This window comes from Sminthopsis crassicaudata, chromosome 1 (genome assembly GCF_048593235.1).
Source record: "Sminthopsis crassicaudata isolate SCR6 chromosome 1, ASM4859323v1, whole genome shotgun sequence".
NCBI classification, from domain to species: domain Eukaryota; kingdom Metazoa; phylum Chordata; class Mammalia; order Dasyuromorphia; family Dasyuridae; genus Sminthopsis; species Sminthopsis crassicaudata.
The window spans coordinates 635,834,760-635,851,734 of NC_133617.1; the positions used below are offsets into that span (position 1 = coordinate 635,834,760).

At 32.7% G+C, this 16,975-nt stretch overlaps 1 protein-coding gene across 1 annotated transcript in view; it reads left to right on the forward strand.

Moving 5' to 3' along the window:
• UHRF2 (ubiquitin like with PHD and ring finger domains 2) overlaps positions 1 to 16,975 on the forward strand; it is a 155,657-nt gene that overhangs the window by 77,066 nt on the left and 61,616 nt on the right. The window contains exon 4 of the mRNA XM_074282882.1: positions 2,618 to 2,836. Within this exon, the coding sequence (XP_074138983.1) occupies positions 2,618 to 2,836 (219 nt within the window). The remainder of the gene's footprint in view (positions 1 to 2,617; positions 2,837 to 16,975) is intronic.

A 16,975-nucleotide genomic window follows, 5' to 3' on the forward strand; every position in this document is an offset into this window, starting at 1 on the left:
CTGGACAGTGATGATCATTGACCTCATGGGAGCAGAAGAGATCGCAAAGTGAGAGAGTCTGTAGTGAAAAGAGAAGGGGCACAGAACTTTGGGCAGGACGTGAAGAACTGGAAAGGAACTGAGAAGGAGTAGTCAGATAAAAGGAGAATGGGGACAGAGTGGTGGTGAAGGCTGTGCAGGGCATGAAAGGTCAGGAATGGGAGAAGACCATTCAGTTTGACAGTTAGGAGAGTGCTGGCAACTTGAGAAAGGTCAAGTTTAGTTTGGCACATGAGATGAAATATACAATATAAATGGAACAGAATATTGGGGGCGGGGGAGGACAGAGAATTTGATTCTTGTCCTGAGAAGGAAGCTGGTGAAGACTAGGCAAAGGTGAGAAAAGAAAGTGCTCTGTGCATATCGTATAGCCTGTGCACACTCATGGAGTCAGGAATACCTTGTCATTTGTGAGGAAGAGCAGGTAAGCTTGGGAGCACTGCCCAAATGCCAGAGCTTGGGAAAAAGTACAGTGTATCAGAAGATGTTGGGAGGATGTGGGTTATGAAGAAGTTTAAATACCAAAGGATTTCCTGTTTTTAGGAAGTAATAAGAGCACTGGAGTTGACAGAATAGACAAATGACCAAGTCAGACTGGATCAGAGGAGGTAGATACTTGAGGCAGAGATTAGTCTAGGCAAGACAATGAGGTCCTATAGTAACACAGTATCTATGAGTTGAGAGAATGTTAGAGATGTTATGAAAGTAAAAGTGATAAAATTTGGCAACAGATTGGATGTATAGGCTGAGTATAAGAGGCCTAAATGAACTATGCCATTTAGTCATCATCTATGTGCAAAATACTGCAGTAAGAATTACTAGTACAATTTTTTAAAAAAGCAGTCCTTGTTCCCCAAAACAGATCCTAAATTGTGGAAGGCAATACAGGTGGAAGCTTTTAACTGCATCTCAGATGAAAAGATTGATCTCATAGTACTTAGAGCTCAGTTGTAAAGCAGATAGTTAGGCTTCTTAAATGTTATTTGCATTGATAGAATCCTAGCACTTTCTTTTGCTGAACCATTTGATAGTGCCTTTCACTTTAATGATAAATATCTCTACAGGAGGTATTTCCCATGATGATGACTATGTTTACTGGGCTGAAAACGTTGTTATTCCAAAGGCTTTTGAATTTCATATTCCTGAGCAGTTTCCATTAGGGTCTTGGGACTTAAGGAACAAGGTAGTAGCGTGGCTAATCAGGCACACGATGCTCTTGTTCACTCCCAAAATGTCCCATTGCTTCATTGTTTGCCGTCCCATGTGTGGCAAGGGTTGGTAAAGCCACTTGCCTGTTGGTGGCATTGGTTATCAATTGTCAGTAATGATTAAGGAAGGTTGACCCTTTTTCCACAATAATTCCTAATTTCAGTAATGACTGAGGGCTGGAAGCAGGTCTGGTTATTCCAAAATCTCCTGGGTTCATTCTGGGAACTGGCAAAAATTGCATCTTATCTCCTTTTTAGGATGTCCAAGTATATACATATGTATATAGTACAGTAATATAATAGATCTAGATGTATCAAACTTTTGCTTTCCAAAGTTTAACCTGAAAGATTTATCTTCACTTAGTGTTGAAAAGAAAGGATTGTAGCAGACTGTTCATAAATTATGTCAGGCAGAGATGTGTAGAGAAGAGTGCACTAATTTGATTCAAAGGGCTAAGAACTTTTTTTGTGGGGAAGGAGAAAGGGGAGAATAAAAGGAAAGGAGGGGGGAGAAGGAGAATATGTCTAGGTCTCTTTGTGTTATAGAGTAAGCTTTACCTGTACTTAGGACAAAAATTAAAACTATTATTCTGTCTTCATCAAAAATGACAGGGTCCTAGGCTCTTGTCAAGAATCAATGAAAACAATTAAGAGTAAAGGCAAACTATTCGCCAGTGAGTTGGGATGCAAATAGATAGGCCCAGCAGCCAGACTTATTTTTTTTTTCCTTAAAGAATTTAAGTCTTAATTAAAATCTTACTCCTTAAAATAATACATTATTTAATGATTAACAACAGTGTAAATATACATTTTTATTCCATGGTTTCTATCTTACTAGTATAAGTAAACAGAAGAGCTATGATTTTTGTAATATGACTGTAGGCAAGAAATGCCAGTTTCACAATCAACAAAGCTCCTTCTATGTGCAGATAAGATGTAATTTAACAGAAAAATATAAAAGTGTTAATGTATCAATTTTAGAAGTTTTACTTTCTAAGAGACAATTAACTTATTGGAAAAATTCAGTATTGTATTCTTTTTTAGTCATTCCTTTCAAGGAGAGAATAATTATGAAAAACATTTTGCTTCTAAATACCTATAGAAATTTTAAGCTTAATTTCAAATAAGAAAAGGAGAGCTTGGTATGAGGGTCCTAATATAGAAATTGCCATGTTTTGATTCAATTGAATTATTTTGTAATTTATTTTATCCTTCATTTAATTGTGCCAGATTTTAATGTTCCAATTAGAAACTAATTTTCAGGAGAATCAGTAATTGTGTTATGTGTTTTGTGTTTCATTTCAAAATGTCTTGTAGGGAGATACAAGATTATAATAAGTATAACTTTAACAGGTTTTTTTGCTTCCTAGATACCCAGAAAATGGTATTGTAGAAATGCCTCCCCAAAATCTTCGACCACGAGCAAGAAAAACTCTAAAGTGGAATGAACTAAATGTAGGGGATACGGTGATGGTGAACTACAATGTGGATACTCCTGAAGAAAGAGGATTCTGGTATGATGCAGAAATTACTACATTGAAGGAAATCTCAAGGACTAACAAAGAAGTTCATGCAAAAATCATGCTAGGGTAAGATTTACTTTGCATTTTGCCTACAGAATTAATCCAGGCATGTATGTTTTAAATACTGACCTCTCAAATTACATTGAGACGTTATGACCAAATATCATCTTAATAATGATGGAATTTCTTGTTCATGAGGGTAGTCAGTAGTCTTTTTCAGAAGTTTTAAAATTTTATAAAGAAGTTTCAATGTTAAACTAATGTTTATACCTCAATTAAGAAATCATATTTGTGTTAAGAATGATGACTTATTTTTTTTTGCCAGAAATGAAATTAGGAATTTGTGTTTTGGTGTGATCAAGGAATAAGGAATTGCCAGCAGCATTAATATTTGACAGCAAGGTTTGGTTTGATATATTCAGAGAAAGTAAGTGGTGGTTATTTTTGTGAAAACAGACAAAATAAGGTTTCTATCCTTAGCTTTTTTTCCCTGTCAGCTTTATAAGACTAAGATCTACTGTTGTTCCATAGGTTGCCTTAACCAAAAACAAAACAAAAAAAAAAAAAAATGTATTGCCTAATCCAGCCTACAGCTTTGTTGAGCTTCTCCATACTTGGCTCAGAGTGTTCTTAGATATATTCTGTTGCCAGGGAAATATTTGCAGTCTTTTCAGCATGATAGACTGGTAGGTCTGGTGTTATATTGGCCTAACCTACAAAAATCTTACTTCTTCAGAGAGTGAAAGAATGGCAGAAAAAGGTACCATAGAGGAGAAAGAATTGTATGGTTTTGTGAACATCTAAAAGCATCAGTGTCTTGACTGTTGACAGTTATACATCTGAATGTATAATTGTTTCCCAGTGACTAGTTAGTCATATTCTAGGAACTGAACTATATTAAAACATTGACATTTTCACTGCACCTGAAAGCATAACATAGGACATTTGCAGCTAAATGGAAGAATGTGGTTCTCCTTTGGGCAACACATAATTAGAAAGTGGAAGAGTTGACTCTTTTCTCTGTTCATCAAGGCAATAAGAAACAAAATGTTATAGGATATATTCATTCCACTATAATATTCATGATCAGTAAAAAAAAAAAGAAAAAAGAAAGAGAAATACCTTGAAGAAATGTAGTTTGTGCCTTCATCTATTGCAGAGGATGAAAAAATAAGTTCTATAAAGAATTTGATAAGATTATCTAAACTAAATTAACCTTTACATAAATGGTTTAGGGCAGAATGATCAAAAAGGTTTTTTGGATAAATATATAATTCAGGATAAAGAAAGAAGAAAATTTAAAGACTTTTAGACTAAATAGAATGCCAACATCTATATGATAACTATTTGTTCAGGAAAAGAACTTAAATTTTTTGGACATGACAAGCATGAAACATCATTAAAAAATAACAATAATTGGCTATATCTTAATAAATAGACAGGCATGCAGCTATGGTAGTCAAGAATCAGGAAAAACTAGGTTCATCTGTCTCTGATATATATAAGGTCTCTATAATCTTGAGGAAGTCATTTAACTCTCAATATTATAGGCACCTCTCCAGTTCCATAAATTACAAAGAATGTGCCAACATGCTTCAGTAAAAGAAGTTTCCATACTGACTCAGAAGTTCTGTTTATCAGTGAAATCACAAACCCAACCTCTATCCCTATCCTTAACAAACAGGAAATTACTGATTACTAATGTGAGAGTCACTTCTGAATCAGATGTCTTATGTAATAAGACTATTGGTATATTAGAAAAATATACTATATTTAAAAGATAAAAGTGACAAGTCAAAGCTTACATTAAAACAGTACCACACTGACCTATTTAAATAGACTCCAAAAAATAGAAATGAATATATAGACATTAACATGGATTGTTACCATTTCACAGCCTCTCCATATAAACATATATATGTATATGTATGTATGTATGCATTACATACAAAGTAAGTGTACCATTAGTAAGCACCAAGACCATTTTCCTGTTATCATAGTTCTAATTTGTCTTTTTTAAATCACCCTTTTGTTGTCTATCACCAGCACAAAAAAATGGGTTTGATTCATGCAAATGAGTCCCACTAATCCTTTAAACTCTCACCAGCCTCTCTTATGTTAATATAAAGCTATAAATAACATATCTGAAGGCATGGAGCTATAGTAACATAAAGAATTACATTATTGGCATTTCAGGGCACATTTTCTGTTTTTATGTATTGAAATTCCTCTCTGACCTAGAGCTATACTTATGTGAACATAGGTGGTATTTTGCATGGTTCATCTTGTACAGAAACAACTAAAGTTACTTACCTAGACTTTTTTTTTCTTGCATATTGGTCTTCTAAATGAAACAATTTGGTTGCCCTTATTATCCACATTGTATTTTCCTCTCGTCTTCGTACATAAAAAGCAACATGCTCCTAAACAAACCCACCCTATTTCTTCTCTCTCACTTTTGTTTTTCCTTTACTCTTCATTTAAATCATGCCTACCCTTTTTAAATTTTTTTTCCTTTTACTCACCATATCCTTCATTAATCTTTTGAACAAGAAAAGAAACTTCTTTGTGTATATAAGTTAACATTTAATTGAGATATTAAATACTTCCTGCTTTTACCATTATAGGGAATGGTATTCAAACTGGAAAAGATAGAATAAAAATTTTAAACATAAGAGTTGAAACTGAAGTAGTTTTCTATCCTTTCCCCCCTAACTTTAAAAGCCTAGGATAAATTAAATCGAAAAGTAGCAAGTGTTATTCTGCATTGAGTTTCAGTTTAGTATATTTGAAATACATTTGCCCATTTGGGTACCATTTAGTGGTTATATTCACAAGCTAATCCAAAAAAAGCTTTTTAAGCGATACATGTTATGGTTTATGTTACAGTAAGCTTGGATACTAGATAAGGAAAGCCTTGAAATAAGGAAGATGAGGGTTTCAGTTTTGACCTCTGATACCTGTTGACTAAATGTATCCATGTTGTTTTATCAGTAAATCAGTAAAACACTCAAGTGCTTGGTGGGCACTAGGTATTAGAGATAAAAAATGAAATTGTCCCTGCTCTAGAGGGACCTGTGTTTTATTGAGAAAAGCATATGCTTTCTCTGGTCCAAAATACATGATCCAAACTGTACTTTAAAGGAAAATCAGTTTGACAGGAGTGTGAAATTTGATTAGAATTATGAGATACATGAGGTAGAAATTCTAATCGCTAAAAAGGCAAGGGATAATGAGGGACTAGTCTAAGGCACATAGCTGAATAGTAAGATATAACAAATGCAAAATTAAAACAGTGGTTCCCTCAGCAAAAATAAAAAGTTTCATTAGAAAGATGGATTTGGTTAGAAAGAGTAAATGCTGTCATGGACAAGTTAAGCCTCAGATATATACAGGAACATCCAGTTAAAAAAAAAAACCAATAGGCAGTATTACAGGCCTGGAGCTCAGAAGTAAAACTGGGACTGGATATATAGATTTGAAAGCCATTTATATAAGTATGATATTTAATTCCCACTGATTACTTCATCAGAGTATAAAAAGAAGGGAAAAGAGATCTCAGGACAAAGCATTGGATTATGATGTAGTTAGGTTCTATCAGATAAAAAGCAAATAAAGCAGGCCAAGGAGTAGTCAGGTAAGGAGAAGCTGAAAAGGATGAGAACTCTGAAAAGATATCATATTTGACAAGAGATTACTGGTAATTTTAGAGAGCAATTTCATTTGAGGGTTGAGCTTGCCTAGAAAAAGGGAGAATTCAGGCTTGAGATATTGGCAAAGTCTAATAAAGGTTTTAAGGATGGGAAAGATGGATATATAGAAAGGCAAACAGAGCAGGAACCAGTAGATTAAGGATTGCAAGACACATAGAATAATGATGATAATTATAATAGCTAATGATTATACAGCATCTACCTATGCCCAGCACCATGTTCAATGCTTTACAAATATAATCTTCACAGCTACCCTGGGAGATAAGTGCTGTTATCCTCATTATGTAGATGATGAAGCTGAAGCAAACAAGTGACTTGCCCAGGGTTACACAGCTAGAAGTGTCTGAGATAAGATTTGAATCTAGGACTTCCTGTTTGCAGGCTTACAACTGTGTCTACTGTACCACTATGTATGAGCTGTTGTAGATCGTCATCTGTGGCAAGAGTTTGTGTTAGGAATTCTTTTCCACACTGGTGAAATCATAAGTCCAAATTGGGAGGAAAAATAAAAGTGAAGCACAATATTGATAGTATATAGAATCTTATCACTGTTTAACATTTCTTTAGAGAAGTATGAGTTTTATACAACTGTCTTTAAATAAATCTTGAGAACATAATCCATTTTGAGGTTCAACTTTCTGTACTTATACTCCTTCCTACCTCATACCTCCTTGTACTTTTATTGACTCATCTATCCACCTTCTGCAGAGTCTGAGAAATTTTGTTTGACTTTATGTTAGCCAGTAAAACCCATTTAGATTGGTTGGACCTTGCTTAACTGACCCCCAAAGACCTAGTGTTTAACTGATCCCCAATTGCTTTTTCATAGTGGCACATTCAAGAGTTAAGTTTCTTGGGTCCTGCTTCTCATTCCTTTTTAGGCTGTCAGTGTGGTACAGACTATTCTATTGCCTTGCCTTACAGGTGATAGGTTAGTCTCCTAGTAATAGTCCCTTGTCAGCTCCTTGTCCTAAAAATTCTGCAGAAGTTTAAGCCCTAATGGGCTTTTGAGGACTTTGATTAGAGTTTGTATATCCGAAACACCTCACAGTGCTACCCACTGGACTAAGGGTAATGGAAGCAGCACACCTGTAGTACCATCTGTCTTCCAATAACTGCCATAACTCTTCTAAAACAGCTCCTTTCATTCTCTTTACCTACAACTTTATAACCAGTGTTGTCACTGTTATTTAATCAGATGGTTCTGATGAAACCTTTAAAAAACTTGGAATAAGGTGAATTTATTGAATTGTTTAAAACAAATAGAAAATTCTCTTTTGTTTTAATGTTAAAAATGTTCCTAAAATGAATGTATTGATTCACTCTCCCATTTTAGTAAACTATAATACAGTGGAGATAATTAGATCTTTGATATCTTAAAGGGTGTGAGAGTTATAATTATATTTCATAACTTTTTAGATATAGAACATTAGGTTCAATATAAGTCCAAGATATGCTCTAAAATTTATTTTAAACTAAATCTTTTACCAGCTTCTCTTTTGGTAGAAAGGTTATTCATTTAAAGTTAGAACACCTGGATAAGAATTTATTCTTTTGTTTACTACCTATGTGAAGTCAGTGAAGTTGTTCAACTGACCTGGGCCTTGGCTTTTCCACTTGGCAAAAACAATTTGAACTAGAGTGCTGGAGTTCTCTTTGGTTCTAGATGCTCTGATCTTTCTTAAAAAGGGGGGAATATAGGGAGTTCTGTTGTCAGTTGGATTCCAATTGATTGAGGGTTAGTGAATTGCCTTTGCCATAGTTAAGAAGGAAATTCTGACTACTATATATACTTAATTTAAAAAACAAAAAAGCTGATTGTCAGTCATTTTACAAGCTGAATAGACTGGAAAGATTTTATATGTAAAAAAGACAAAATTTGTTTAAGTATAAAACATAAACGAGCAGTTTTAGCATGTTAATAATTACATGTATTTCCTAGAAGACAACCATGATTTGGTAACTAGTTGTAGAAAATGAAAGCTAGCAATAGAACTTTGAAATATGAGGTCTAACTAAGGTCAAAAACTTTATCTCTATTATGTATACTATGTGCAAATAAGAGGGGAGGGAACTTTCATTTTTATTTTAGCATTGTATACCTCCAAATTATTGTGGTACTAATGAAATATTAACTGTATACCACAGAGTTGCAGATTTCTTTTAAATAAAATATTACATAATTACCATGCAAAGTGTTGATAAATGCTATTCTTGATAACTGTGTAAAATTTCACGAGATGAATTCTTGCCCTTTTTTATTAGGATAAAAACCTAGGTGTTAATTTGTTAATTGTAGGGAAAACTACTAGGGATAAAAATCATGTAATTTTTAAAAATCCTCTGTAAAACTTAGCTATTTCAGTTTTTGAGAAGAAATTAATTCTTTATAACAAGCTTTATTTAAAATTTAGTATCTTTGCTTAGAATTTATCTTAGTTTTATAAAGTCATGAAATTAAATTTAGTGAGCTCAATGGCACACATATTGAAAAATTGAACCAAGGAATTGATTCCTAGAGCAAAAAATTAACTTTTTTCTCAAATTTCATAGAGCATCTAATCTATCCTTTTCTTATATGCCCCTCTAAACTCATTAATTAATGACTAATAGGAGATACCATTAATACTTTTTAACATAGACTTTATGACTTTACAAAAAAGGGGGTGTAGTATGAAAATTTAGGGAACCACAAAGTGAGAATAAATAGTATAATATCAATATAATTAATCTTTCAGTGTACAGTTACCCCTTCCACATTGTAGTGCTACTATGAGATAGAAAACATATGCAAAACTTTTTGACCTTCCTTCTGTACTAGAAAACAAATCTCAATTATTATGGTATTAAAAAATAAAATAGGTTGATATTTTATCAACAATGTGTATATACTGCATTTTTGAGTTTCTTAACTTTTTCTGTGTTATCTTCTGGCCTTTGCATGTCATCTGTGGCTTCTGCAAAATTCCCACTTAATTTCTTATGCTGACTCTTGATGGGGAAAAACTAAAGAGGATAACTGTACTAGTTGCAATATAACTAATAACTTAAATTTTTCTTAATATGTTGATCACTTGTAAAGAATAAAAGCAAAATTTGTCAAAGCTTAAAGACTAAATTGGGTCATAGTTAGAAAAATAATGTAACATACTTAAAAACTACATAAATGTCCAAATAAAGTGATTAAATTTTGAAAGATAGCAATTAGTATTTCCCTGTTTTTGAATTGTCATTTTATTCCAAAAAGTCACAAGCCATGATCCTTTTAATTGTTGTTTTATCCTCTATTTAATCCTATTGGAATACAAATCCTTAAAGAGATACTGGGGGGAACTAAGATTCAAATTTTAAAAATGATACTGCTAACAAGAATATATTATAAAGTACATATGTTTTTAAATTAGCTAATGTTTTATGTGTATTATAAATATCTCTCTTCAGACTTTTTATCCATTTTTGAGATAATTTGTAATTCTCCCCTTTAGTACTCTTAGCTTGGAAATGTGTTTTTAATGAGTAGCAGTTGTTGCTCTAAGAAAGTATTTTAATATTTACTGCATTGAACAGGAGATGCTCCCTCTATTTCCATATATGATTTTGCTTCTTTTATTGAAAAGGCATTTATAAGTATGTTTTGTTGATTTCAATCCTAGTTCTTTCATCCTCAGCATCAAATTGTCTCAGACTTCACTGAATTGCTCTAAAAATGTCATAAAATATTTTTTTTTGCATTTCATTGCAACTTTATATGGTACCAGGAAAAATTAATATGAATCTACTTTGTACTACTGACACAACCTTGGGATATTACTTCTCACTGGACCTGAGTTTCCTGTTCTATAAACTAGAGGATTGGTCTAGTTGACCTAGGTGATCCCTCCCACTTTAAAATTCTATGAACTTGCCTTACCACAGATAGATTATCCTTTCTTTAAAATACACGGAAGCAATTATCCATAGTATTGTAAACTATTTGCCTCTTGTTTTTCCCATAGTTACCTGTGGTTTTAATTATTTATGTAGCCTATTTGGGAGAAGCATACTTTTGAGAGATGTAGAACCCTAATTTTGTGGAAATATTGCCAGAAGAAAACTCTAAGGGCTTATAATTAAATCCCTTCATTTTAGAGATAATGAAATTGAGGCAGGCCTGAGGTTAAGTAACTTGTTCTGAGTCACACAAATAATAAATAACAGGTAGAATTGAATGCAATTCTTTGAGCTCCAGAGTCAGTATTTTTTGTACAAAATGAGTTAAATTACACAATCTTAAAATTGCACCTTAGGGTAGTCTTGATAATAATTGGACAGCAGTAGTATATGTAAAAAATATATATGGAAAATATATGTAAAATTGCTCATTGAATATAGTTTTCACTATACCTGTTCAATTTTTAATTTAAAAATTTTCATCTAGATCTTTTGTTTTATCATATCTTCATTTACAAATATATCTCTCCTCCCTTCCCCATTCTCAAAATCATCCAATAAAGAAAATTTTTTTTAAAATAGGGGGGGAAAAAGCAATTCTGCATATCTACCCAATATATTAACATAGTTTGATATTAAGTACAATATTCCATACCTTCTACAAGAAGGGAGAGATAATTTCTGAATGCAAATCTACAAATAAAACTTCTTCAGAGATCATTCAATTTTGTTCATATTTTGTTTCCCACAATAAAAGACCCTTTTTTCTTCTTCCCCATGATTTCAGTGTACTTCATGAACTTCAAGCTTCACTAGGAAGAAAATACTATGGATAGAAGTTATGTTATTAACATCCCACAGTTAGCATTAGGTGGCAGGCATAATATTTAATCTCATTTTTCTGGCAGAGTTAGAGGACAAAGATAATTAGTTCATTGATAATTTCAAAATGGCCAGTGTGTTTCTTAACAAAGTTCTCCTTTAACCCACTCATTTCCTTTTTTTTTTTTTTTTTTTTTTTTTTAACCATATAAGCAATTCATCTTTACTTTCCAGTCTATGTTGGAAGTGCTACAAAAACTTCAAGGAAGACAAAAAACTGGATAGTAATCTACAGACTAAGGAATCAATCCTTAATTTGTTTCTAAGTGATTCTGTTAAACATTGTTCAGAGATAGGATCATACTAAATTAGAGCAATACAATACTATAGCTTGCTCTTTAGCTTTGAATCAATTAAATTAATTTGTTCCTTTGGAATTATGATTATGATTAAAATTAAAAATTAATTAAATAAAAAATTATTATTAAAGATCATGAAGTAAGATGGGCTTCTGGTATAATTTCAAATTTTAATCAGGTAAGAGGAAAAGGGGGATATGCTTAATTAAAGCATATGACTTTGGTACAGTGTGTGTACCAAATATTATATAATTATAAATATGTAATTATTATATTATATATTACACATGTAACATATTGTTAATGTATTATATAATTATATAATATTATATTAGCGTGTTTATTAGAGAGTCACATTAGATATAATACAACTTTCAGGTCCTGTGCCACCTGCATGTTCCTGCTTATTATAAGATGATCTTAGGCAAGTTACCTATATTCCCTTGACCTCAGTTTGCTTATCTATAAAATGAGCCTTAAGGACAAAGGTCCCACCCTGCTCTAACATTCATTAAATCTATATTAAAAAATATCCTTTGAAAATGTTTGCTTTCTACCCATTTAATATTTTCACATCTTTTTCTTTTTCAGTCCAATAGATAATTATTTCCCATTAAAATTTTTTTTAATTTAATTTTATTTTTTGCTGTTTTTATTTAAATCAACCTGTCTCTTCCTTTTGGTGTAGTTTTTTTTTTTTTTTTAATGTACAATGTCACAAAAAGAAACATGGCATTTTTCTTAAAATCAGGAGGCTATTTTTCTTTCCCTAATGCAACTTCTGTGAAATTGCCTCATACAGAACTTCATGTTTCTAACATTCACTTTTTTATTTAGTAATGTTTTGGTGGGTCCTATTACTACCAGCTCAATATTTTATCACATATCCTTACTTACCAATGATTGTTCTTCTGTAATCACCTTTTTTTATTGCTTCATAGAAGAATATTACTTGCTTCATTGGCATTTTGCCAAGAGAATTGGAACAATTATTGAGTACATCTACAATTGGCATACTTTTTATTGTCTTCTAAAATAAAATTGTTTCAGAAATCTTAATGAACACTTGTCAGTCTTGTTTTCAAACTCTGCACCTATTGTACTTCATCCATAGGGATGAAGATCAGTCCATTCTCTACTATTTTTATCAGTTTGTCACTAGTAAATAAATTTTTTCGAGAAATTTTGGAAATAAATTGATTTTGCTCCTAAACAATATCAATAAAACTTCATCATTAGACTTCTTCCTACTACAACTTGGTTGATCCTATCATTTTCCCAGTAGGGTTTATAAGAATATAACTAGTTACTGTCACATCAAATTTTTATAATACAATAAAATCAAAATTTTCCTCTAAAGGAATTACTAGTAGAATCATTAATATATAATCATCAAAGTTGACATAGTCCTACAAAAATGCAGTTTGAAGTTGTTATTAATTCTCACTTTGGGATCTTATCTGTAAATGTGTTTCATTTAGAGATTAAAAGAAAATTATGGAGTATGTAAATGTCAATTTAGACCTCTCTTCCAGGTGCATTGTTAATATTAGAGAGCATGATTCAGAGATATTTTCTAAAACTCCTCTACTGTTGAAAGGCAAAATTAACAATTTTTGAGCTTTAGAGCCATGTTATATTTAATTTTTAAAATCTTAAGCTTAGTAACTTTTTATAAGAATGATTATTAAGTAAATCTAAAACTAGGGACAAAATTATTCATTCTTAAACCATTGTTGATGAGACAGATTCAGAAAATTAATAATCAAATAAGCTGTCAATAAACAGTAAATCTGTGCCAACTATTGCAATAAGTGTTGAATATATACACTATAAGAAAAAATTCCTACTATATTTCTATTCTTTGTCTACTTCACAACCTATTTGAAATTGTACCACCTTTATCTATATTTTCCTTCCTTTATTTTGATGTAATTATCATTATGCATACAGTTTTTATGCTGATTTCAATCTCTAACATCTCATAAATCTTTTCAAAAAATTTGCTAATGATTTATATTCATTTTTACTCCATAAGCCATTAATTATTCTACTATAATTTGAGATTTTCTCCAACTTTTGGACATATAAGTTGTTTTCCATTTTTGGTTGTTACAAATAGAGCAGCTATGAATATTCTTGTACAGATAGTTTCTTTTTTCCTTTTTATGATGTTTTTAGGATAAAGTCCTCGCAATGGAATCGCTGGGTCAAAAGATATAATCAGGTTTGTGACTATTATTACATATTGCTATATTGCTACCAAACATTTGCCAGTATTACCAACTGTATGTTAAAGTTCCTTTTTTCTTAATAGCCCTAACATCGTAATTTACCATTTGTTGATATTTTTGCAATTCTAACAGGTATAAAGTTGTCTTTTGTTTACATTTGTCTTATTAAGGACTTGGGGTGTCATTCCATGTGTTTTTAAGATAATTTCTTCATACATTTTCTGTTCATATTCTTTAGCAATTGCATACAAATAGATTATATATTCTTTGTAGGTTCTGGACTTCAATCTGTCTTTTTGTTTTTGTTAAACATTAAAGACACTTTGGTCCCCTTAATGGAGCCTAATATAACATTGACTTTGGAGCCTAATATAGCATTGACAAATTTTTAGTTGCCATTTAACACAGTTGATTCATAATGAAATTATATTCCACTAAAATTTCAAATGTTTTGTATATACATTACCCTCTAAACGAGCTTGTACATCATTTGCTTTTGAAATACATTGTTTAAATCCAAAATAAGACTTTACATTTATATTTATTAAATTTTACCTTATTAGACTACCAAGAGCATTTGGAATCTGGAATCCCAACTGTAAATCCTTTTGTTAGCTGTTCTTAACAGGATTGTAAGATGTACAAATTTGAGTATTATGCTTTAGTATTTAAATTCCTGTTAAAATTCCTGAATAATACAGGGCTAACCAACATTACTTGAATATTCCACTGTAGAGCTTCTTCAAAATTAAAATCAGATCATTAATAACTATTCTTTAGGTCTAGTCATTCAGACAGTTCTAAATTTACCTAATTATACTTTTAGCTAGACTATCTATAAGGATAGTATGAATCATATAATTTTTTATTTCCCCGACTGTGTCCCTTCCCTCAATAACTGCCATTTCCCCCTTTCCCTCTCTATATACTCTCTCGAATATTCATCACATTACAGTGACCATTGTATCCTGAAGAAGACTCGATTTTGTAACTCGAGACAGAAGCACCTCTTGCCCTTCATTTTAACCACTATCTGGGATAAGAAAACTTGTCAGAGGCAAGCCCCATTGTTCACATAGGTCAAATCAGGACTGCTTTGACAGCAGCCATCACCAAGATTCTGGCAAAGGGGGATAGACCCAAATTTAATAATTAATGCAGCCCATAGGGAATATTAACATAGCCAACCGTCACTTATGCTCATACTCACTTTATTGATCTTGCTGCCTATGTCAAGAACATAATCATAAGGACAGCCATTGAATCCTGGTAGTGACCAATGAAGGCTTCATGCTCAGGTGAGGGAACACCTGCTGAACAGAACAGAATAGTATTTATAACCCAGATAGATGTTGTCTTAGGACAGTGAGATGGTGAAGCTAGTAGAGTTAAAAATAAGCTAACTGTTCACTGAATTTAGCCATGATGGAAACAGGAAAAGTTTCACTCTTGGTTCTGCCCTCGGGCACCAGCAGCTTGAATTGGAGATAATAAATCTACTGGATGCTGTGAGTGTTTGGGTTCTTTTGCCCACTCAGAGAAGAGCTTCCTACTTCCTGGAGTCTTTTCCCAGATTGTGGCATAATACTGACAAGGAATGAGTAGATAAATTTAAATTCCTTAGCCATGGAAGGAAGATGCATGTTGTGGTCACGGACATTGAGATATTTCACTAGAACTTGGATTGCAAATAACTTAAGTTGGAGATGGCCTAGGTACATTAACTTGAGGGCTCAAAAAGAAAACATTTGCCAGGGCATGAAGATGGCCAAACTGGACTCCATTCATGGGAATATGTACTCAGAGAACTCATGCTGAGTTCAAAAGATCCACATAGCAGCTCTTAGGGAAATAAGGATGTTAAATGAAGGCCAGCTAACTGAAGTTGGAACTGGATATACACATTTTTCTGGTGTGGTCACAGTGAAGAGGAGCACCATGAAGCTGGTGTGTAGATTTTTTGTTCAAAACTAATCTAGTCAACAAGCTTGTATGCCTGCCAAAAGGAGTGAACAACAGACTCCTGACTGTGCTCTCCCCATGTTGAGCTCTGATGAAATCAAAGAAAAATTTTATGAACTGGAGACCATTATAATGTGCCAAAAGAGGACAAGCTTAAAATTCTGGGTGACTTGAATGCTAGAGTAGGCTCAGACTATCTGACACAGCAGGGAATCCTTGGGAGGAATGGAATCAGAAACAGCAACAGCAGTAATCACTTAGTACTGAAGACTTGTGCATCTCATGATTTCATCATCACACTGTTTTCTGTTTTCCTAAATGCAATAAAACTAAATGAATGTACTCCTTTGGCAAATATTGGCATTTAATAGATTGGGTGGTTGTAAGGAGCAGAAATGGGCACTATGTGAGAGTAACAGAAATAATGTAAGGCACAGAGTGCTTATCCTCTTCAAGCTAAATTTTCAAATTCAACAAAAGGGCAGCCCCAAATCAAAAAGAGTACTAAAAGAATTATTGTCAACAAATTCATCTAGAATGCTTCTTTGAGAAGGAAAAATTTGTGTCCAACTTGGAGGGAAAGTGGAGCCAACACATAGTGGGCAACAGAGGAGCAGAAAAGGAGTGATCAGCTTTCAAAGATTTTATGTATAGCACTGCATTTGCTCATCTAGGTTAGAACATTCACAAACATCAAGACTGATTTGACAAAAATAATGAGGAAATTCAAAAGCTGCTTAAATGAAAAAATTCCACAGGTGTGCTAGTGCCATAATTCGCCCATCTTTAAAAAGGCAACATTTATTTATTTTTTTAATTAAAGCTTTTTATTTACAGAGCCTGTGCATGGGCAATTTTTCCAACATTGACTTTTACATACTCTGTGTTGCAAATTTTCCCCTTCTACCCTCCAACCCCTCCCCTATCTAGCAGGTAGTCCTATATATTTTTTTTAAATCTGCAGCGTTTCTATCAGAAATAAAGTACAAGTGAAACACAGATGCATGAAGAAGGCAGGTGAAATTCAGCTTTATGTAACAGTCCAAGTACAAGTGAAGCATAGAGAGATGCAGGAAGAAGGCAGATAAAATTCAGCTTTATTCTGATAGTAACAATCCAAAGCACTTTTATGAAGCCTTGAAAGCTATTTATTGTCCAAATTATGGTGCATTTCACCCTCTCAGT